The following is a 16,502-nucleotide window of genomic DNA, read 5'->3' on the forward strand; positions in this document are numbered from 1 at the left end:
AATAAAGATATTGTTTGATAAGTGAGATCTCTGATTGTAGTCCTTGAAAACCAAAAAAGCAGTACTTTTGTCGAATCAGCGGTTCAGAGCGCCAAAGTCATGTGATTTCAGTAGTTTGGTTGTTTGACACGCGATCTAAATCATGATTCGACACGCTGATTCATTATGCTCCGAAGCTTCCTGAAGCAGTGTTTTAAAATCGGCCATCACTAAATACAGTTTTTTTCAATTGCTAACATACTTTTGTCCAATCTGTAGTCACATTTTCAAAACTGAAAGCATTTAGCAGAACATCCGTACTGTTGTGGCCATACCAGAACTCAATTACACACAAAATGCAATCAATTAACACATTTCTTAACATGCTTAAATTTTCTTTTCATATAAGCTTACCTCATACCAAAATCATGGATCTTTCTCATCTTATTTGCAAAATGAAACTTACATTCAAAACAATGTTCTTTCTTCTCAAAATGGTATTTTGTAATCTTTCAAATGACACACACAAACCATCTAATATGAAAACAGAGCTCAATTTATAAGAACCAAAATATATTAAAACAAATACTGAAACAATTGATAAGCATTTTTAATTAGCAGATCACTGAAATATTGAGAAATAGCAGATTCCAATCTCAGTTGGAAGCGCAGGTGTTGAAGTTATTTTCATTACATGGACACACAGTAAAATAGGACTCTTTGAATCTGATTTGTTCAGTGTGGATGAAGAACAACTTACAGAGGAGCAGAGAGAAAATACATATCTGGTAAGTAAGGGAGAAGAATAGATGAAGGAGGAAAGGAGAAGTTGGATCAGGACATAGGGAGAGAAGAGGTATGGGAGATATATATGCTGGACTATGCATCTATGTTTTATCACTTACACGTGGAACCTATGAAAGCTTATTTCTGCTATGAATAGAAATATATAAAAAAAGGTAATTATGTCTTTTTATCTTATTCTGACTTTTTAAACTCAATTCCTATAGTTTACATATCACAATTCTGAGGGGAAAAAGTACACATACATTGTGAGATGTATATTCACAATTGCAAATTTAAAAAAAAATAAAAAAATAGAATTGTGAGATAAAAAGTCACAATTACCTTTTATACTTTTTTATTCTGTGGAAAAAAAGCTTCAACAGTAACCAAAGGCCATGTATGTTGGATTTGTTGTTGATCAATGGCAGCAATTTCATGTTTTACAGTATTTCACAACTGCTAAAACACATTTCTTGAAACCATCACTCGTTTTCTCAAAACATTAAACACAAATCCAATCTTCAAACTAATTTCACAAAACCTCTGACTCTTATGGCAAAATCAAACAAAGCTTTCAGATCATACACACATTAAGCAAAATATAAACACTACAGATCCTTCATTAGACACTACATTACAAAATGGAAAACACAACATCCATAACATGAGGTTACAGAAAAAAAAGTATATTGTAACACAGTAAACACATTTTGCCATTACATAAAATGTATAGAAATCCCAAGTAATGTGAATTTAAAGTATACTGTATGTACTGCAAGTACAGTATTATATTCAATATTATATAGTATTGAATGTCTGTATATACAGTACTTACATACTGCAAACATACAGCAGTCTAAATGCAAATGACTAAAAGGTCAAAGAAAACTCTAAATAAAAAGCATGATACAGTACACAAAAAAAAAAAAAAAAAACAAAAACAAAGTTCAGAGTCAGTGAGAGATTCATTCTGCTTCAGCATCACGTCTTCATGTTGGGTCCGGCCTAAATCAAGTCAAGTCACCTTTATTTCAATTGCAATTTATTCTACACAGATACTAGTCTAGTCTAGTCTAGTATAGTATAGTATAGTATAGTCAAAGCAGCTTTACAGTGATAACAGGTACATGATGATCAGTAATGTAAAGAGGGTTCATTTTGGCTGTACAGCTCTAAAAGAAAATAGTGTCATTGTTCAGCTGAAGTCAGTTCAGTGTTTATTCACTTGCATTGTAAAGACCATCAATTACAGTATTTCACAATTGCTAAAACACTAAACCCCATTCTCTGAACCCAATGCTCAGTGGCCTAAACCCATTTGTCGAATCAGTCACTTTGTAGGCAAAACCTTAAACAAGTTCAGGTAGTTAAGACACTGTTTGCAAATCTCATCCACTCTTTTTGCAAAACTCTAAACACATTCTTACTCACTAAAACACATTTTGCACTGTGTTGCAAAATGGTAAATACATGTGGCAAAAGTTAAACACAACTACAACACAGTTGTCATCCTTTAAACACAATGACTCAAAATTATTCACACTTATTTCTAATGAAGTGATCAAATCAACTGTATAAAATATAGGTCAGTTCAGAGTGCACAGGTGACACAGGTGCTGAATGATCATACCAACAATAGATGGAAACAATCTGAAAAGTAGAGGAGGAAGAGTATGTGTAAGAGGATGATGAGGAGAAAGAGCAAGGTGTGTGGAGACAAGGCTGTCAAGGCTGGATCCGGCACAGGTTTTTCCCTTTGCCTGGCAAGAGACGATATTGCCTGTGATGTGGAAAATGTCCTCAACAATATTCAATAATATTCAACAACATTATTGATCTGACAGTACTGACATTATAGGATGAGAACTGAACTAAGCTAGCCTAGATGATGACATCACTGTTTTCTGCAGAACTGCTTTATAGAGGAAAATAATTACAGTAATTTACATAATAATTGATGATCTTTACAATGTAAGTGAATCAACACTGAACTGACTTCAGCTGAGCAATGACACTATTTTCTTTTAGAGCTGTACAGCCAAAATGAACCCTCTTTGCATTACTGATCATCATGTACCTGTTATCACTGTAAAGCTGCTTTGACTATACTATACTATACTATACTATACTATACTATACTATACTAGTATCTGCGTAGTATAAATTGCAATTGAAATAAAGGTGACTTGACTTGATTTAGGCCGGATCCAACATGAAGACGTGATGCTGAAGCAGAATGAATCTCTCACTGACTCTGAACTTTGTTTTTTTTTTGTGTGTGTGTGTGTGTGTGTACTGTATCATGCTTTTCATTTAGAGTTTTCTTTGACCTTTTAGTCATTTCCATTTAGACTGCTGTATGTTTGCAGTATGTAAGTACTGTATATACAGACTTTCAATACTATATAATATTGAATATAATACTGTACTTGCAGTACATACAGTATACTTTAAATTCATATTATTTGTGATTTCTATACATTTTATGTAATGGCAAAATGTGTTTACTGTGTTACAATATACTTTTTTTTCTGAAACCTCATGTTCTGGATGTTGTGTTTTCCATTTTTTAATGTAGTGTCTAATGAATGATCTGTATGTGTTTATATTTTGCTTAATGTGTGTATGATCTGAAAGCTTTGTTTGATTTTGCCATAAGTCAGAAGTTTTGTGAAATTAGTTTGAAGATTGGATTTGTGTTTAATGTTTTGAGAAAATGAGTGATGGTTTCAAGAAATGTGTTTTAGCAATTGTGAAATACTGTATTATGTAAATTACTGTAATTATTTTCCTCTATAAAGCAGTTCTGCAGAAAACAGTGATGTCATCATCTAGGCTAGCTTAGTTCAGTTCTTCATCCTATAATGTCAGTACTGTCAGATCAATAATGTTGTTGAATATTATTGAATATTGTTGAGGACATTTTCCACATCACAGGCAATATCGTCTCTTGCCAGGCAAAGGGAAAAACCTGTGCCGGATCCAGCCTTGACAGCCTTGTCTCCACACACCTTGCTCTTTCTCCTTCATCATCCTCTTACACATACTCTTCCTCCTCTACTTTTCAGATTGTTTCCATCTATTGTTGGTATGATCATTCAGCACCTGTGTCACCTGTGCACTCTGAACTGACCTATATTTTATACAATTGATTTGATCACATCATTAGAAATAAGTGTGAATAATTTTGAGTCATTGTGTTTAAAGGATGACAACTGTGCTGTAGTTGTGTTTAACTTTTGCCACATGTATTTACCATTTTGCAACACAGTGCAAACTGTGTTTTAGTGAGTAAGAATGTGTTTAGAGTTTTGCAAAAAGAGTGGATGAGATTTGCAAACAGTGTCTTAACTACCTGAACTTGTTTAAGGTTTTGCCTACAAAGTGACTGATTCGACAAATGGGTTTAGGCCACTGAGCATTGGGTTCAGAGAATGGGGTTTAGTGTTTTAGCAATTGTGAAATACTGTAAAATGATAGGAAACATCCTGAAATTACTTTAAATACTTTCATTGTACTTCTGCCTAATTTTCCCTCATCTTGAGGAACACATAAGTAAAAAGTGGCTCATCTTACCCCACTCTCCCCTATGCATTTAAGAAATACACTGCAGGTCAAAAGTTTGGAATAATAAAGATTTTTAATTTAAGATTTTTGTTTATGAAAGATCATTACTAGTCCAGTAACATCTGGACTTGTAATAGCACATCTTTATATGAGGGGCAAAGCAAATCTTCTCCTCCAACAAGATAAAGCATTTTTAAAAAATACCTACAATAATCATTTCTTTAAAATGCAGGAACCATAACGGTAACACTTTACAATAAGGTTCATTAGTTAACATGAACTAATAATGAACTGAACTTTTACAGCATTTATTAATCTTTGTTAATTTCAACATTTACTAATACATTATTAAAATCTTGTTAACATTAGTTAATGCACTGTGAACTAACTTGAACAAACAATGAACAACTGTATTTTCATGAACTAATGTTAACGAAGATAACATACAAATGAAATACAGTAACAAATGTATTGCTCATGATTAGTTCATATTAGTTAATACATTAACTAATGTTTAACTAACGAACCTTATTGTAAAGTGTTACCGTGCATTTTAAAGACCTTCATAAAGCAGTACCTTACTCAATATTAGTGCAAAAGATATAAAAGGCAATTTTGCATGTCATGATGACATGTCATCTTGTAAGAACTGTAACGGACCATTATAACAACAATTTACAGACAGAAAAACCACATACACCAGTAAAATCATTTTAATTTATCATTTTTATCAAAGGTTGGGTTGGGAGGTGGGGGGTTGGAATTGGGCAACATTTTGTCAGAATTTTGTGCTGGCTGCACTCTAATTCTGTTGACATGAAAAGTCGATTGTGAAAAAAATGAGTTTGGTCGCAGGAAAAGTATCTATAATGGCATCTGAGATTCGGAATATACATCCACTCCTGGCTCCTCTTCAAATGTTGCCTTGGAATCATCACCGTCAAGCTATTTTGAAGATACAAAGTACAAAGGAAATTAATTAAGATATGTTAAATAAATAGTTCACCTAAAACAAAAATGCTGTCATTATTTACTCATTTACATTATTTACTCTTCCAAATCAGTGGAACTGATAGTGGAATAAGTAAGTGGAATATAGGATGTAAGTCAAATGGACTACTTCTAGGGTGCTTTTTTGGTGATCATTTTTTTTTTGGAGCTGTGGTTGCTATGAAGAGTTGTTGTATTAAAGGATTAGTTCACTTTCATATTCAAATTTCCTGATAATTTACTCACCCTCATGTCATCCAATATGTTTATGTCTTTCTGATGAAAACATTCCTGTATTTTTCTCCATATAGTGGACTTCAATGTACTCCAAACGGTTGAAGGTCAAAATTACAGTTTCAGTCCAGCTTCAAAGCGTTCTACACAATCCCAGGCGAGGAATAAGGGTCTTATCTAGCGAAACGATCGGTCATTTTCTAAAAAAAAAGAAAAAAAAAAAAAAAAAGATATGATTGTAACCATAAACGCTCGTCTTGAACTAGCTCTCTTCTTCTTCTCTATTAGAATTCCGGCAGTGCAGACGCTGCTAAATGTATTACTGCCCTCCACAGGTCAAAGTTTGAGCTAATTGTTATATACTTGCACTAGCATATTGTATATGGCAATTTAGTTCAAACTTTGACCTTTGGAGGGCAGTAATACACTTAGCAGAGTCTACACTGCCGTAATTCTAATAGAGAACAAGAAGAGAGCTAGTTCAAGATGAGCGTTTATGATTAAAAGTATATAATTTTTTAATTTTTTTTTTAGAAAATGACAGATTGTTTCACTAGATAAGACCCTTATTCCTCGTCTGGTATCGTTTAAAGCCCTTTGAAGCTGCACTGAAACTGTAATTTTGACCTTCAACCGTTTGGAGGCCATTGAAGTCCACTATACGGAGAATAATCCTGGAATGTTTTCATCAAAAACCTTAAATTCTTTTCAACTGATGAAAGAAAGACATAAACATCTTGGATGACATGAGAGTAAATTATCAGGAAATTTTAATTTGAAAGTGAACTAATCCTTTAACACTATGAAAATAGCTGCAGGAACATTCTTAAAAATATGGATTTAATTATTCCACAGAGAAAGAGTTTTCATTTTAGGGAGAACTGTTCTTATAAGATGTACTGTTACTGTTTTTTAACTGTAATGTAGTAATGTTTTTAACTGAAAATGTAATGGTAAGTTCAATTCACTTTGTTTTCAACTTGCAATAATCAATTTTTTGTTGTCTCTGACTGTCATTGTGCCACTTACATATTTCATCTCTTGCTCAGTGAAAAGTCGTCCAGTCATGAACATGCGCAGAGGGATGGTGAGTATCAGGACGAATGGTAGAGCCAGTGACACGGGGCTCGATTTCACCATCCACAGGACTGCCAGACACACAATCTGGATAGCAGTGAACACGTGCATCCTACTGGTGCTGACCTGCAGAGGGAGACAGAGACCAGGATCAATTGTTTTCATATGCAAAAGGCAACCAACCTCAAGAATGTAACATTTACAAGATGCAAAGTATTCCAACAGAGTAATGGTAGCACATACTCTTGTAGCATAGGGTTCATCAGGGTGATACTTTTTTGGAATAAGGAGGAGCAGCATTCGATCCCAAAGCTGAATCCCACTGAGGGATGTGATTCCCATGTAGAGGAAGATTCCAAACAGAGCCGTAATAGGAATCATTTTTAGAATGGGCTCCATGAGGATTGAAAGACCTAAACGGACAGACAGAGAAGATGCTAATGTACCTTTAGGAAGTATAGTACTGTAAGAACCAAGTTTAGAAGAATTTTAGACGTATGTCAACATACCGACAAGCAAAGCCACTATTACTCCACTGACTCTCTGTTCCAGAACCTTCTCAATCTCAGGTTTTGGGCCCTTGCTCATGACAGTCAGGGCATTGGCATGAGATACGGATCGTACGGTTGCGGCACTCAACCAAGGAACGCCAAATATTGCACCCAGACCTCCCATGCTCACCAGGAGGAGAAGATCCATGTGGAAGCCAGAACCCTTGGCCATTTTTCTCTCTGGTTTACTCACAATTAGTCTTGAAAAACGAGAGACAAGTGAAAATACCAGTTTATAAACTAAATTAGCATGTTCTATTTGTTCAAAGCATTGGTAGAATCTTTCCTCTCCAATCTCGCATGGGTCATCACACTAACCCAACCAGTCGCTTTCAGTTTCTGTAACACAATGTAATACTGCTCCATATAACTGTATATTTTACTTTATGTTGCAATGGCACAGAATTATGCATTAGTATGCAAATTGGGATTCTATAGATCCTTTTTCCCTAAAAGAACCTTTTGTGCAATGGGAAGATTCCATGGATGTTAATTATTCTTAACGGAACCATCAATGGCAAAAGAACCTTTATTTTTAAGCGCATGTGCAGCATTTTCACTTGAGTGAGGACAGAAAATTTATTGAAGCCTGATCCTGTCAGTTAATGGGGAAATTGATTGGACCAAATCATCTTCCTCCAGAAAACATCACTCACGTGGTGATCTGAGACTCGAGGAAGATGAGGATGAAGACCAACATAGCTGGAATAACGGAGGCGAACATCATCCACACAGGGAAGGGCTTGTGTTCACCCATAGGGTTGATTATCCAGCCCCGCATCTTAGGGTTGGACACCTGAAGACCCTTAGGCACCACCAGTTTCTGTGACACAAGTCAAAGGTCAGAGAGGTCAAGACAGTAACTTGACAAAATCCAGACAAGATTGGTTCTGAATTGGTGCCCTAAAAGTGTTTTCTGTCTATAAAGGCAGCCATTACCCATCAGAAACCTAAAAAACAATGAATCTACTTATAATCTAAAATGAAAATAAGATTTTTAATTACATGGAATTCCATCATAATTCAATTATTTTCACAAATACTAAATAACAGACATACCTGAGTGTATGTATCCTCAATATTGATATCAACAGCAACCATGAGGAAAATTGCAATGGGAACTCCAAAGTCACCAAGCAAACGTCGAATCTATGCATCAAACAGATCTTTACATTAATGGAACCTACTCAATGGAAAACCAGCTGTGCGTAGGTTACAACTTAGCTTAGTTGTGATGTAAATGGCTTACAGACTACTAAATATTTTTGCATTGCACCATTACATTTAGTTGAAATGTAACTCTACAAATAAACTAAATATTTACATAAGTCTCCAACAAGGAGTAAAGGCCCATTCACAACATGGTCGATAACTAGAATGATAACAATAAAGATACACTATAGTTTTAAAAACATTCTAATTTTAAAAGAATAAGAACTGGAATCGCTAAGAATTGCTAAGAACTAAGAATCTATTTACCTTTCCTGGCAGGAATTTGCCATTCTTGAACATGCGTAGGTAGTATGCAATAGAGAAACAGCCAAACATGAGACACATGGACAGAAGAGCGGTGTTGGGATAAGGCTGGTGTTGAACGCTTCTCACGACAGATACATTTCCTGTAGCATTATCTAGGAGCCTCTGATAGTTGACAACTGAGTGCCAAGGGTCCTCGACTGTATTGTTTAAATGTTCGTAATTCAGGATAAGAGGGTGTTCTTTGAAAACCTAAAATAAAGGATGAAACAAAGAGAGAAAGGTATAGTATATTATTGTACAATATTATAGTATGTTAAATCTTGAGTGAGCATCATCACATCTATGCTCTAGAAATTTAAAATACATAAATACAATTCTTGTCTTGTGCAGGCAGCCTATGGAGGGACAGAATGCTGTCAGATTTCGTCAAAAAGATCTTCATTTGTGTTCATTTGTGTTCCGAAGATGAACAAAGGTCTTATGGGTTTGGAAAGACATGAGGGTGAGTAAATAATTTTCATTTTTGGGTGAACTAACCCTTTAAGTGGTTGTGTGACTGTGTTCTGGGTGGTTACAACTTGTTACAACTAAATGGTTATTACTTGTCCAAGGTAAAAGACAAGACAAGTAATAATACTTCTCTCCTCAACAACCCATGCAATTTGAGGCTTGTAATTTGCCTTTGTAAGCACCATCAATTAATAATTCTGCATTAGAGCGATTACTGTTGAAAAACCTTTGGAAAATATTAATTTTGAAAGTATGATCAAGTAAACTATTCTCTATAGGAGTAGGAGATACCAGTCATGATTAACCGGTATAAATTTGTCAACAAGTAGAGATTCTGAACTATCATTTCTATCGCAGTTACACTCATGTGACCTTGCCATGCTGCATCGTCATGAAAGCTTATCGTTTGCATGCGTTTTTAAGGTATATTTTTCTGTTGATATGAAAAATCGGGTAGATTTAGCAATATAGTGGGTGTATGATGTACTGTATATAATGATGTTATGATGAACTATACAGGTGCTGGTCATATAATTAGAATATCATCAAAAAGTTGATTTATTTCACTAATTCCATTCAAAAAGTGAAACTTGTATATTATATTCATTCATTACACACAGACTGATATATTTCAAATGTTTATTTCTTTTAATTTTGATGATTATAACTGACAACTAAGGAAAATCCCAAATTCAGTATCTCAGAAAATTAGAATATTGTGAAAAGGTTCAATATTGAAGACACCTGGTGCCACACTCTAATCAGCTAATTAACTCAAAACACCTGCAAAGGCCTTTAAATGGTCTCTCAGTCTAGTTCTGTAGGCTACACTATCATGGGAAAGACTGCTGACTTGACAGTTGTCCAAAGACGACCATTGACACCTTGCACAAGGAGGGCAAGACACAAAAGGTCATTGCAAAAGAGGCTGGCTGTTCACAGAGCTCTGTGTCCAAGCACATTAATAGAAGAGGCGAAGGGAAGGAAAAGATGTTGTAGAAAAAAGTGTACAAGCAATAGGGATAACCGCACCCTGGAGAGGATTGCGAAACAAAACCCATTCAAAAATGTGGGGGAGATTCACAAAGAGTGGACTGCAGCTGGAGTCAGTGCTTCAAGAACCACTACGAACAGACGTATGCAAGACATGGGTTTCAGCTGTCGCATTCCTTGTGTCAAGCCACTCTTGAACAACAGACAGCGTCAGAAGCGTCTCGCCTGGGCTAAAGACAAAAAGGACTGGACTGCTGCTGAGTGGTCCAAAGTTATGTTCTCTGATGAAAGTAAATTTTGCATTTCCTTTGGAAATCAGGGTCCCAGAGTCTGGAGGAAGAGAGGAGAGGCACACAATCCACGTTGCTTGAGGTCCAGTGTAAAGTTTCCACAGTCAGTGATGGTTTGGGGTGCCATGTCATCTGCTGGTGTTGGTCCACTGTGTTTTCTGAGGTCCAAGGTCAACGCAGCCGTATACTAGGAAGTTTTAGAGCACTTCATGCTTCCTGCTGCTGACCAACTTCATGGAGATGCAGATTTCATTTTCCAACAGGACTTGGCACCTCCACACAGTGCCAAAGCTACCAGTTCCTGGTTTAAGGACGATGGTATCCCTGTTCTTAATTGGCCAGCAAACTCGCCTGACCTTAACCCCATAGAAAATCTATGGGGTATTGTGAAGAGGAAGACGCAATATGCCAGACCCAACAATGCATAAGAGCTGAAGGCCACTATCAGAGCAACCTGGGCTCTCATAACACCTGAGCAGTGCCACAGACTGATTGACTCCATGCCACGCCGCATTGCTGCAGTAATTCAGGCAAAAGGAGCCCCAACTAAGTATTGAGTGCTGTACATGCTCATACTTTTCATGTTCATACTTTTCAGTTGGCCAAGATTTATAAAAATCCTTTCTTTGTATTGGTCTTAAGTAATATTCTAATTTTCTGAGATAATGAATTTGGGATTTTCCTTAGTTGTCAGTTATAATCATCAAAATTAAAAGAAATAAACATTTGAAATATATCAGTCTGTGTGTAATGAATGAATATAATATACAAGTTTCATTTTTTGAATGGAAATAGTGAAATAAATCAACTTTTTTATGATATTCTAATTATATGACCAGTACCTGTATGCCTTTCTCCACTGTTAAGGTTCAAAGCGTTTCTAATGATACTGATTCTTAGAAAGCAGCTGTCTGACTCGCGAACATGGTTTGTGTAACATTAGCAACACATTATTAGCTGTTTGATAATAGTCAAGCAAAAAGCTAATCATATTATTTACCGTTATGTGTCTGCCGTTGTAAAAACCGATACCATTGTACAGCATTTACCTCAGTAAGTTCACTGAGTGGATCATAAGCTCATTAGCTAATTAGCATATTCATATATCTGAGTATAATAAATGAGGTAAGGGTGTAGAGTTACATTCAAGCTATTTTAAGGCTTGAAAAAAAAATTTCACAGGATTTTTTTTTAAATGTGTCATTTTGGTGATCAAAGATGAGTTTTAAGGTATATAATTATTGACTACAGGGGGACTTTAAACCATGAAGCTCAATAAGTAATGAAAGAGAGCTCATTTCGGTATATGCCGTGCTGTCTGAGAGATGGTTTCTGAGCGTTGTCTGAGAGACATGATGCAGCTGCTCATAGAGTGCATGAGTACTGAACTGCGTTCTTTTTGTAGGTCAAATACACACACTTACAGTATGTGTCAAAATGCCTGTCTTTGAGAATATCAGAGTAAACAGTCATTTATGTCTTAAGTGAATGTAAACAGTTGAGAAATAAAGCGCATGTGTATCAGTATATTAGATCAGTGCATTCAGTCTTAAAGTGACAGCAGCCTAATATATCTGCTGCTGTCTATGTTTTTAATGTACATACAATTTTGTTCATATCGCCCACCCCTAATTCAGTTGTCTTTTGCATATGATAACAGCTGAGCATGGTCTTCTGTCTCTGGTTAACTAAATTCCTAAAAATGAAATGAGCTTTTATCATGCAGCAAATATGTATGAATCCAAAAGATATCCAGGGATGGTTGCATGAAGATGGAAAAGTATGCAGCAAAACAATAAAATGGCAAATAAAGTGTGTACCCTGCCGAGTTTTGCAAAGGTCTCGTAGATGAAGATGAGGGAGATGAGGATGGAGAAGATCTCTTGTGTGAAACGGGAAATGAATCGGACCAGGAAGCTTCCTTCCAATGCAACAATCACCACCACGATGACCACCAGCCACGCACCAACCCACACTCGGCCGACAATGTATTCAATGCCCTGAGACTTGCAGAACTACAGCCAGGAGGGAAAGCATGATGGGAGAATTTCAGTTACACAAGATCAATGCTGTATGTCAAATAAAGAGAGACAAACACTCACATTAAAAAAAGCCTCTTCAAACACCAGCAGCGGCCCAGAAAAGCCGATAACAAGTATAGGTTGGGCAGCGACCAGACAGAAGATAATGCCCAACACTGAAGTGGAGATCATCAGCTCCGACACACCCATCATGTTATCCACCTTATCAGCTGTGGAGAGAAGCAGTGCCAAACAAAAATGTATTCAAAAGTCTTGATTTGTGTCGTTCTCTCTCTTCAAGCTTTGTTTAGAAAGGCAGAAAGAATCTGATTGATTGTGAGTGATCAGCTGAAAACATGAAGACCCATGGCATTTTTTTTGTATGCCATATTTTACATCTTTGAATTTATAGTTTGAAATTTCTAAACATTTAAAGGGTTAATTCACCCAAAAATTAAATTTCTGTCATTTATTAGTCACCCTCGTGTTGTTTCACACCCGTAAGACCTTCATTCATCTTCTGAACACAAATTAAGATATTTTTGATAAAATCTGATGGCTCAGTGAGGCCTCCATTGCCAGCATGATAATTAACACCTTCAATGCCCAGAAAGCTGCTAAAGATGTATTTAAAACAGTTCATGTGACTACAGTGGTCCAACCTTAATGTTATGAAGCGATGAGAATACTTGTGTGCCAAAAAAACAAAATAACGACTTTATTCAATATGGACAATTTCAAAACACTGCTTCATGAAGCTTTGAAGCTTTACGAATCTTTTGTTTCGAATCAGTGGTTTGAAGCGTGTATCAAAATGCCAAAGTCACGCCCCCAGTGGTGAACCACTGAAATTTCAAAACACTTACGACGTAACAAAGCCTCGTTTACTGAAATCACATGACTTTCACGTTATTTTAAAAGTCGTTATTTTGTTTTTTGGCACTCAAAAAGTATTCTCGTTGCTTCATAACATTAAGGTTGAACCACTGTAGTCACATGAACTTTTTTAAAATATGTCTTAGTAGCTTTCTGGGCATCTGAAAATGTTGAGCCATTGGATTTTATCAAAAATATAATAATTTGTGTTCTGAAGATGAATGAAGGTCTTACGGGTGTGGAACGATATGAGGGTAAGTAATTAATGACAGAATTTTCATTTTTGGGTGAACTAACCCTTTAACGAAATTCAATGGTTTTTCGGGCATATATTTAGATTGTAAAATTGCAGCCTCAAAATTCTGATGCTTGAACTTCGGTCTAGGTTTGGGACTTGTGTGCAGTGTGAATGAAGTTTTCTTTCTGGCAAAACATACATACCAAGGAGACCTCCGAAGGTGATGGCAGGTGAGAGTGCAGCAAAGTAGATAAAGATGATGGCAGCAACAACCTGAGCATTCAAAGCATCAGTGATGTCACTGACGTAGTGTTGGTATCGTCTCTTCATGTCTCTGATCATGCCACCGAACGGAACACCGGTACGTGCCAGTGGATCTTCTGGAGGGGGTCCTGAGGATTTTGAAGCTGTTGGAAGATAGATTAGCATTAGATATCTGTGCTCTGTTAACAGTAAGATTAAAAAAAAAAAGATTTTTAGCATTAATTTACAGTCAGTCATAAGTAAACACCAACAAGGCGATCATGACCCAAAGTGGAGGCGTCTTATATCACCCAGAAGGGGTTTATTTTGTGATCATTACATTGCCTGACTGTATATTTCCCGACTGTAATTAATGGACCTGAGCTAACATGAATTAGATGTGTGCACAAATTTAATTTACATTATTTCCAATTTTCATAATTTTTTTTGGTTAATAACTAAGGTCTGTGCCCAGTTATAATCAAATTCAATCAATATTTCACTCTTTTTTTTTCAATACTTCTGAATCCAATGGTCACACGCTTCACAAAAAAATATTTTCAGTCATTTTACATTTTCTAAAAGCTACCTTTTCAAAATCATCCTAGACTGTAGGTCCAATTTACACAAAATTTAAAATGTATACCATCTAAAGATAATCCTGCCAAAAAGTTATTCTTAAAGGTGCCCTAGATTATGTTTTTAAAAGATGTAATATAAGTCTAAGGTGTCCCCTGAATGTGTCTGTGAAGTTTCAGCTCAAAATACCCCATAGATTTTTTTTATTAATTTTTTTAACTGCCTATTTTGGGGCATCATTATAAACACGCCGATTATATGCTGCGGCCCCTTTAAACCCTGTGCTCTCCGCCCACAGAGCTCGCGCTTGCCTTAAACAGTGCCTTAACAAAGTTTACACAGCTAATATAACCCTCAAAATGGATCTTTACAAAGTGTTCATCATGCATGCGGCATGCATGCGTCGGATTATGTGAGTATTGTATACTGTTATATTGTTTACTTCTGATTTTGAATGAGTTTGATAGTGCTCCGTGGCTAACGGGTAATGCTACACTGTTGGAGAGATTTATAAAGAATGAAGTTGTGTTTATGAATTATACAGACTGCAAGTGTTTAAAAATGAAAATAGCGACGGCTCTCCTGTCTCCATGAATACAGTAATAACCGATGGTAACTTTAACCACATTTAACAGTACATTAGCAACATGCTAATGAAACATTTAGAAAGACAGTTTACAAATATCACTAAAAATATCATGTTATCATGGATCATGTCAGTTATTATTGCTCCATCTGCCATTTTTTCGCTATTGTTCTTGCTTGCTTACCTAGTCTGATGATTTGGTTGTGCACAGATCCAGACGTTAATACTGGCTGCCCTTGTCTAATGCCTTTTATAATGTTGGAAACGTGAGCTGGCATATGCAAATATTGGGGGCGTACACCCCGACTGTTACATAACAGTCAGTGTTATGTTGAGATTCGCCTGTTCTTCGGAGGTCTTTTAAACAAATGAGATTTATATAAGAAGGAGGAAACAATGGAGTTTGAGACTCACTGTATGTCATTTCCATGTACTGAACTCTTGTTATTTAACAATGCCAAGATAAATTCAATTTTTCATTCGAGGGCACCTTTAAAATTGGGTTTCATTGAGCATTTACCACATATGTGACCCTGGACCACAAAACCAGTCATAAGAGCCAATTATTTGAAATTGAGATTTATATATCAAAGCTGAATAAATAAGCTTTCCATTAATGTATGGTTTGTTATGATAGGACAATATTTGGCTGAGATACAACTATTTGAAAATCTGGAATCTGAGGGTTCAAAACGCCTTTAAAGTTGTCCAAATGAAGTCCTTTGCAACGCATATCCACTCACAAAAATAAATTTGATATATTTATGGTAGGAAATTTACAAAATATCTTCATGGAACATAATCTTTACTTAATATCCTAATGATTTTTGGCATAAAAGAAAAATCTATAATTTTGACTCATATTTATTGTTGGCTACTGCTACAAATATACCTGTGCGACTTATGACTGGTTTTGTGGTCCAGGGTCACATATGAGCCAATGAAAATGTTGGGTGTGACCTGTATTAACCAATGTCTATCTTCTCTGTGACATGTTCAAACTTAACTAAGCAACAAGAATACATTTTGTGCGCCAAAAAAAATAAAATAACGACTTGTCAACAATATCTAGAGATTTCAAAACACTGCTTCAAAGCTTTACGAATTTTTGTTTTGAAACAGTGGTTCAGATCGCGTATCAAACAGCCAAAGTCACATGAACCACTGAAATTTTGAAACACTTATGACGTTTTTAACACCTAAGCCACTGATTTGAAACAAAAGATTCGTAAAGCTTCAAAGTAGTGTTTTGAAATCGCCCATCACTAGATATTATTGAGTAAAGTTGTTATTTTGTTTTTTTTTGGTGCACAAAAAGTATTCTCAGCGCTTTATAACATTAAGGTTGGACCACTGTAGTCACATGAACTGTTTTAAATATGTCTTTAGTAGCTTTCTAGGCATTGAAATTGTTAATTGTCTTGCTGGCAATGCAGGCCTCACTGAGCCATCGGATTTTATCAAAAATATCTTAATTTGTGTTCTAAAGAGAAACGAAGGTCT

At 35.9% G+C, this 16,502-nt stretch overlaps 1 protein-coding gene across 2 annotated transcripts in view; it reads right to left on the bottom strand.

Moving 5' to 3' along the window:
- Positions 1 to 5,027: 5,027 nt before the first annotated feature.
- Positions 5,028 to 16,502, bottom strand: part of slc4a1b (solute carrier family 4 member 1b (Diego blood group)) — a 35,035-nt gene continuing 23,560 nt past the window's right edge. For both annotated transcript variants that reach the window (XM_048171401.1, XM_048171402.1), the window contains 10 exons: positions 13,795 to 13,998; positions 12,559 to 12,707; positions 12,277 to 12,471; positions 8,664 to 8,912; positions 8,244 to 8,333; positions 7,841 to 8,007; positions 7,143 to 7,384; positions 6,877 to 7,046; positions 6,586 to 6,759; positions 5,028 to 5,277 (listed from right to left, as the gene is read on the bottom strand). In XM_048171401.1, coding sequence (XP_048027358.1) covers positions 5,197 to 5,277; positions 6,586 to 6,759; positions 6,877 to 7,046; positions 7,143 to 7,384; positions 7,841 to 8,007; positions 8,244 to 8,333; positions 8,664 to 8,912; positions 12,277 to 12,471; positions 12,559 to 12,707; positions 13,795 to 13,998 — 1,721 coding nt within the window. In that variant the 3' untranslated portion in view covers positions 5,028 to 5,196. The remainder of the gene's footprint in view (positions 5,278 to 6,585; positions 6,760 to 6,876; positions 7,047 to 7,142; positions 7,385 to 7,840; positions 8,008 to 8,243; positions 8,334 to 8,663; positions 8,913 to 12,276; positions 12,472 to 12,558; positions 12,708 to 13,794; positions 13,999 to 16,502) is intronic.

The sequence above is a fragment of the Megalobrama amblycephala genome, linkage group LG20, assembly GCF_018812025.1.
Source record: "Megalobrama amblycephala isolate DHTTF-2021 linkage group LG20, ASM1881202v1, whole genome shotgun sequence".
Lineage (NCBI taxonomy): Eukaryota > Metazoa > Chordata > Actinopteri > Cypriniformes > Xenocyprididae > Megalobrama > Megalobrama amblycephala.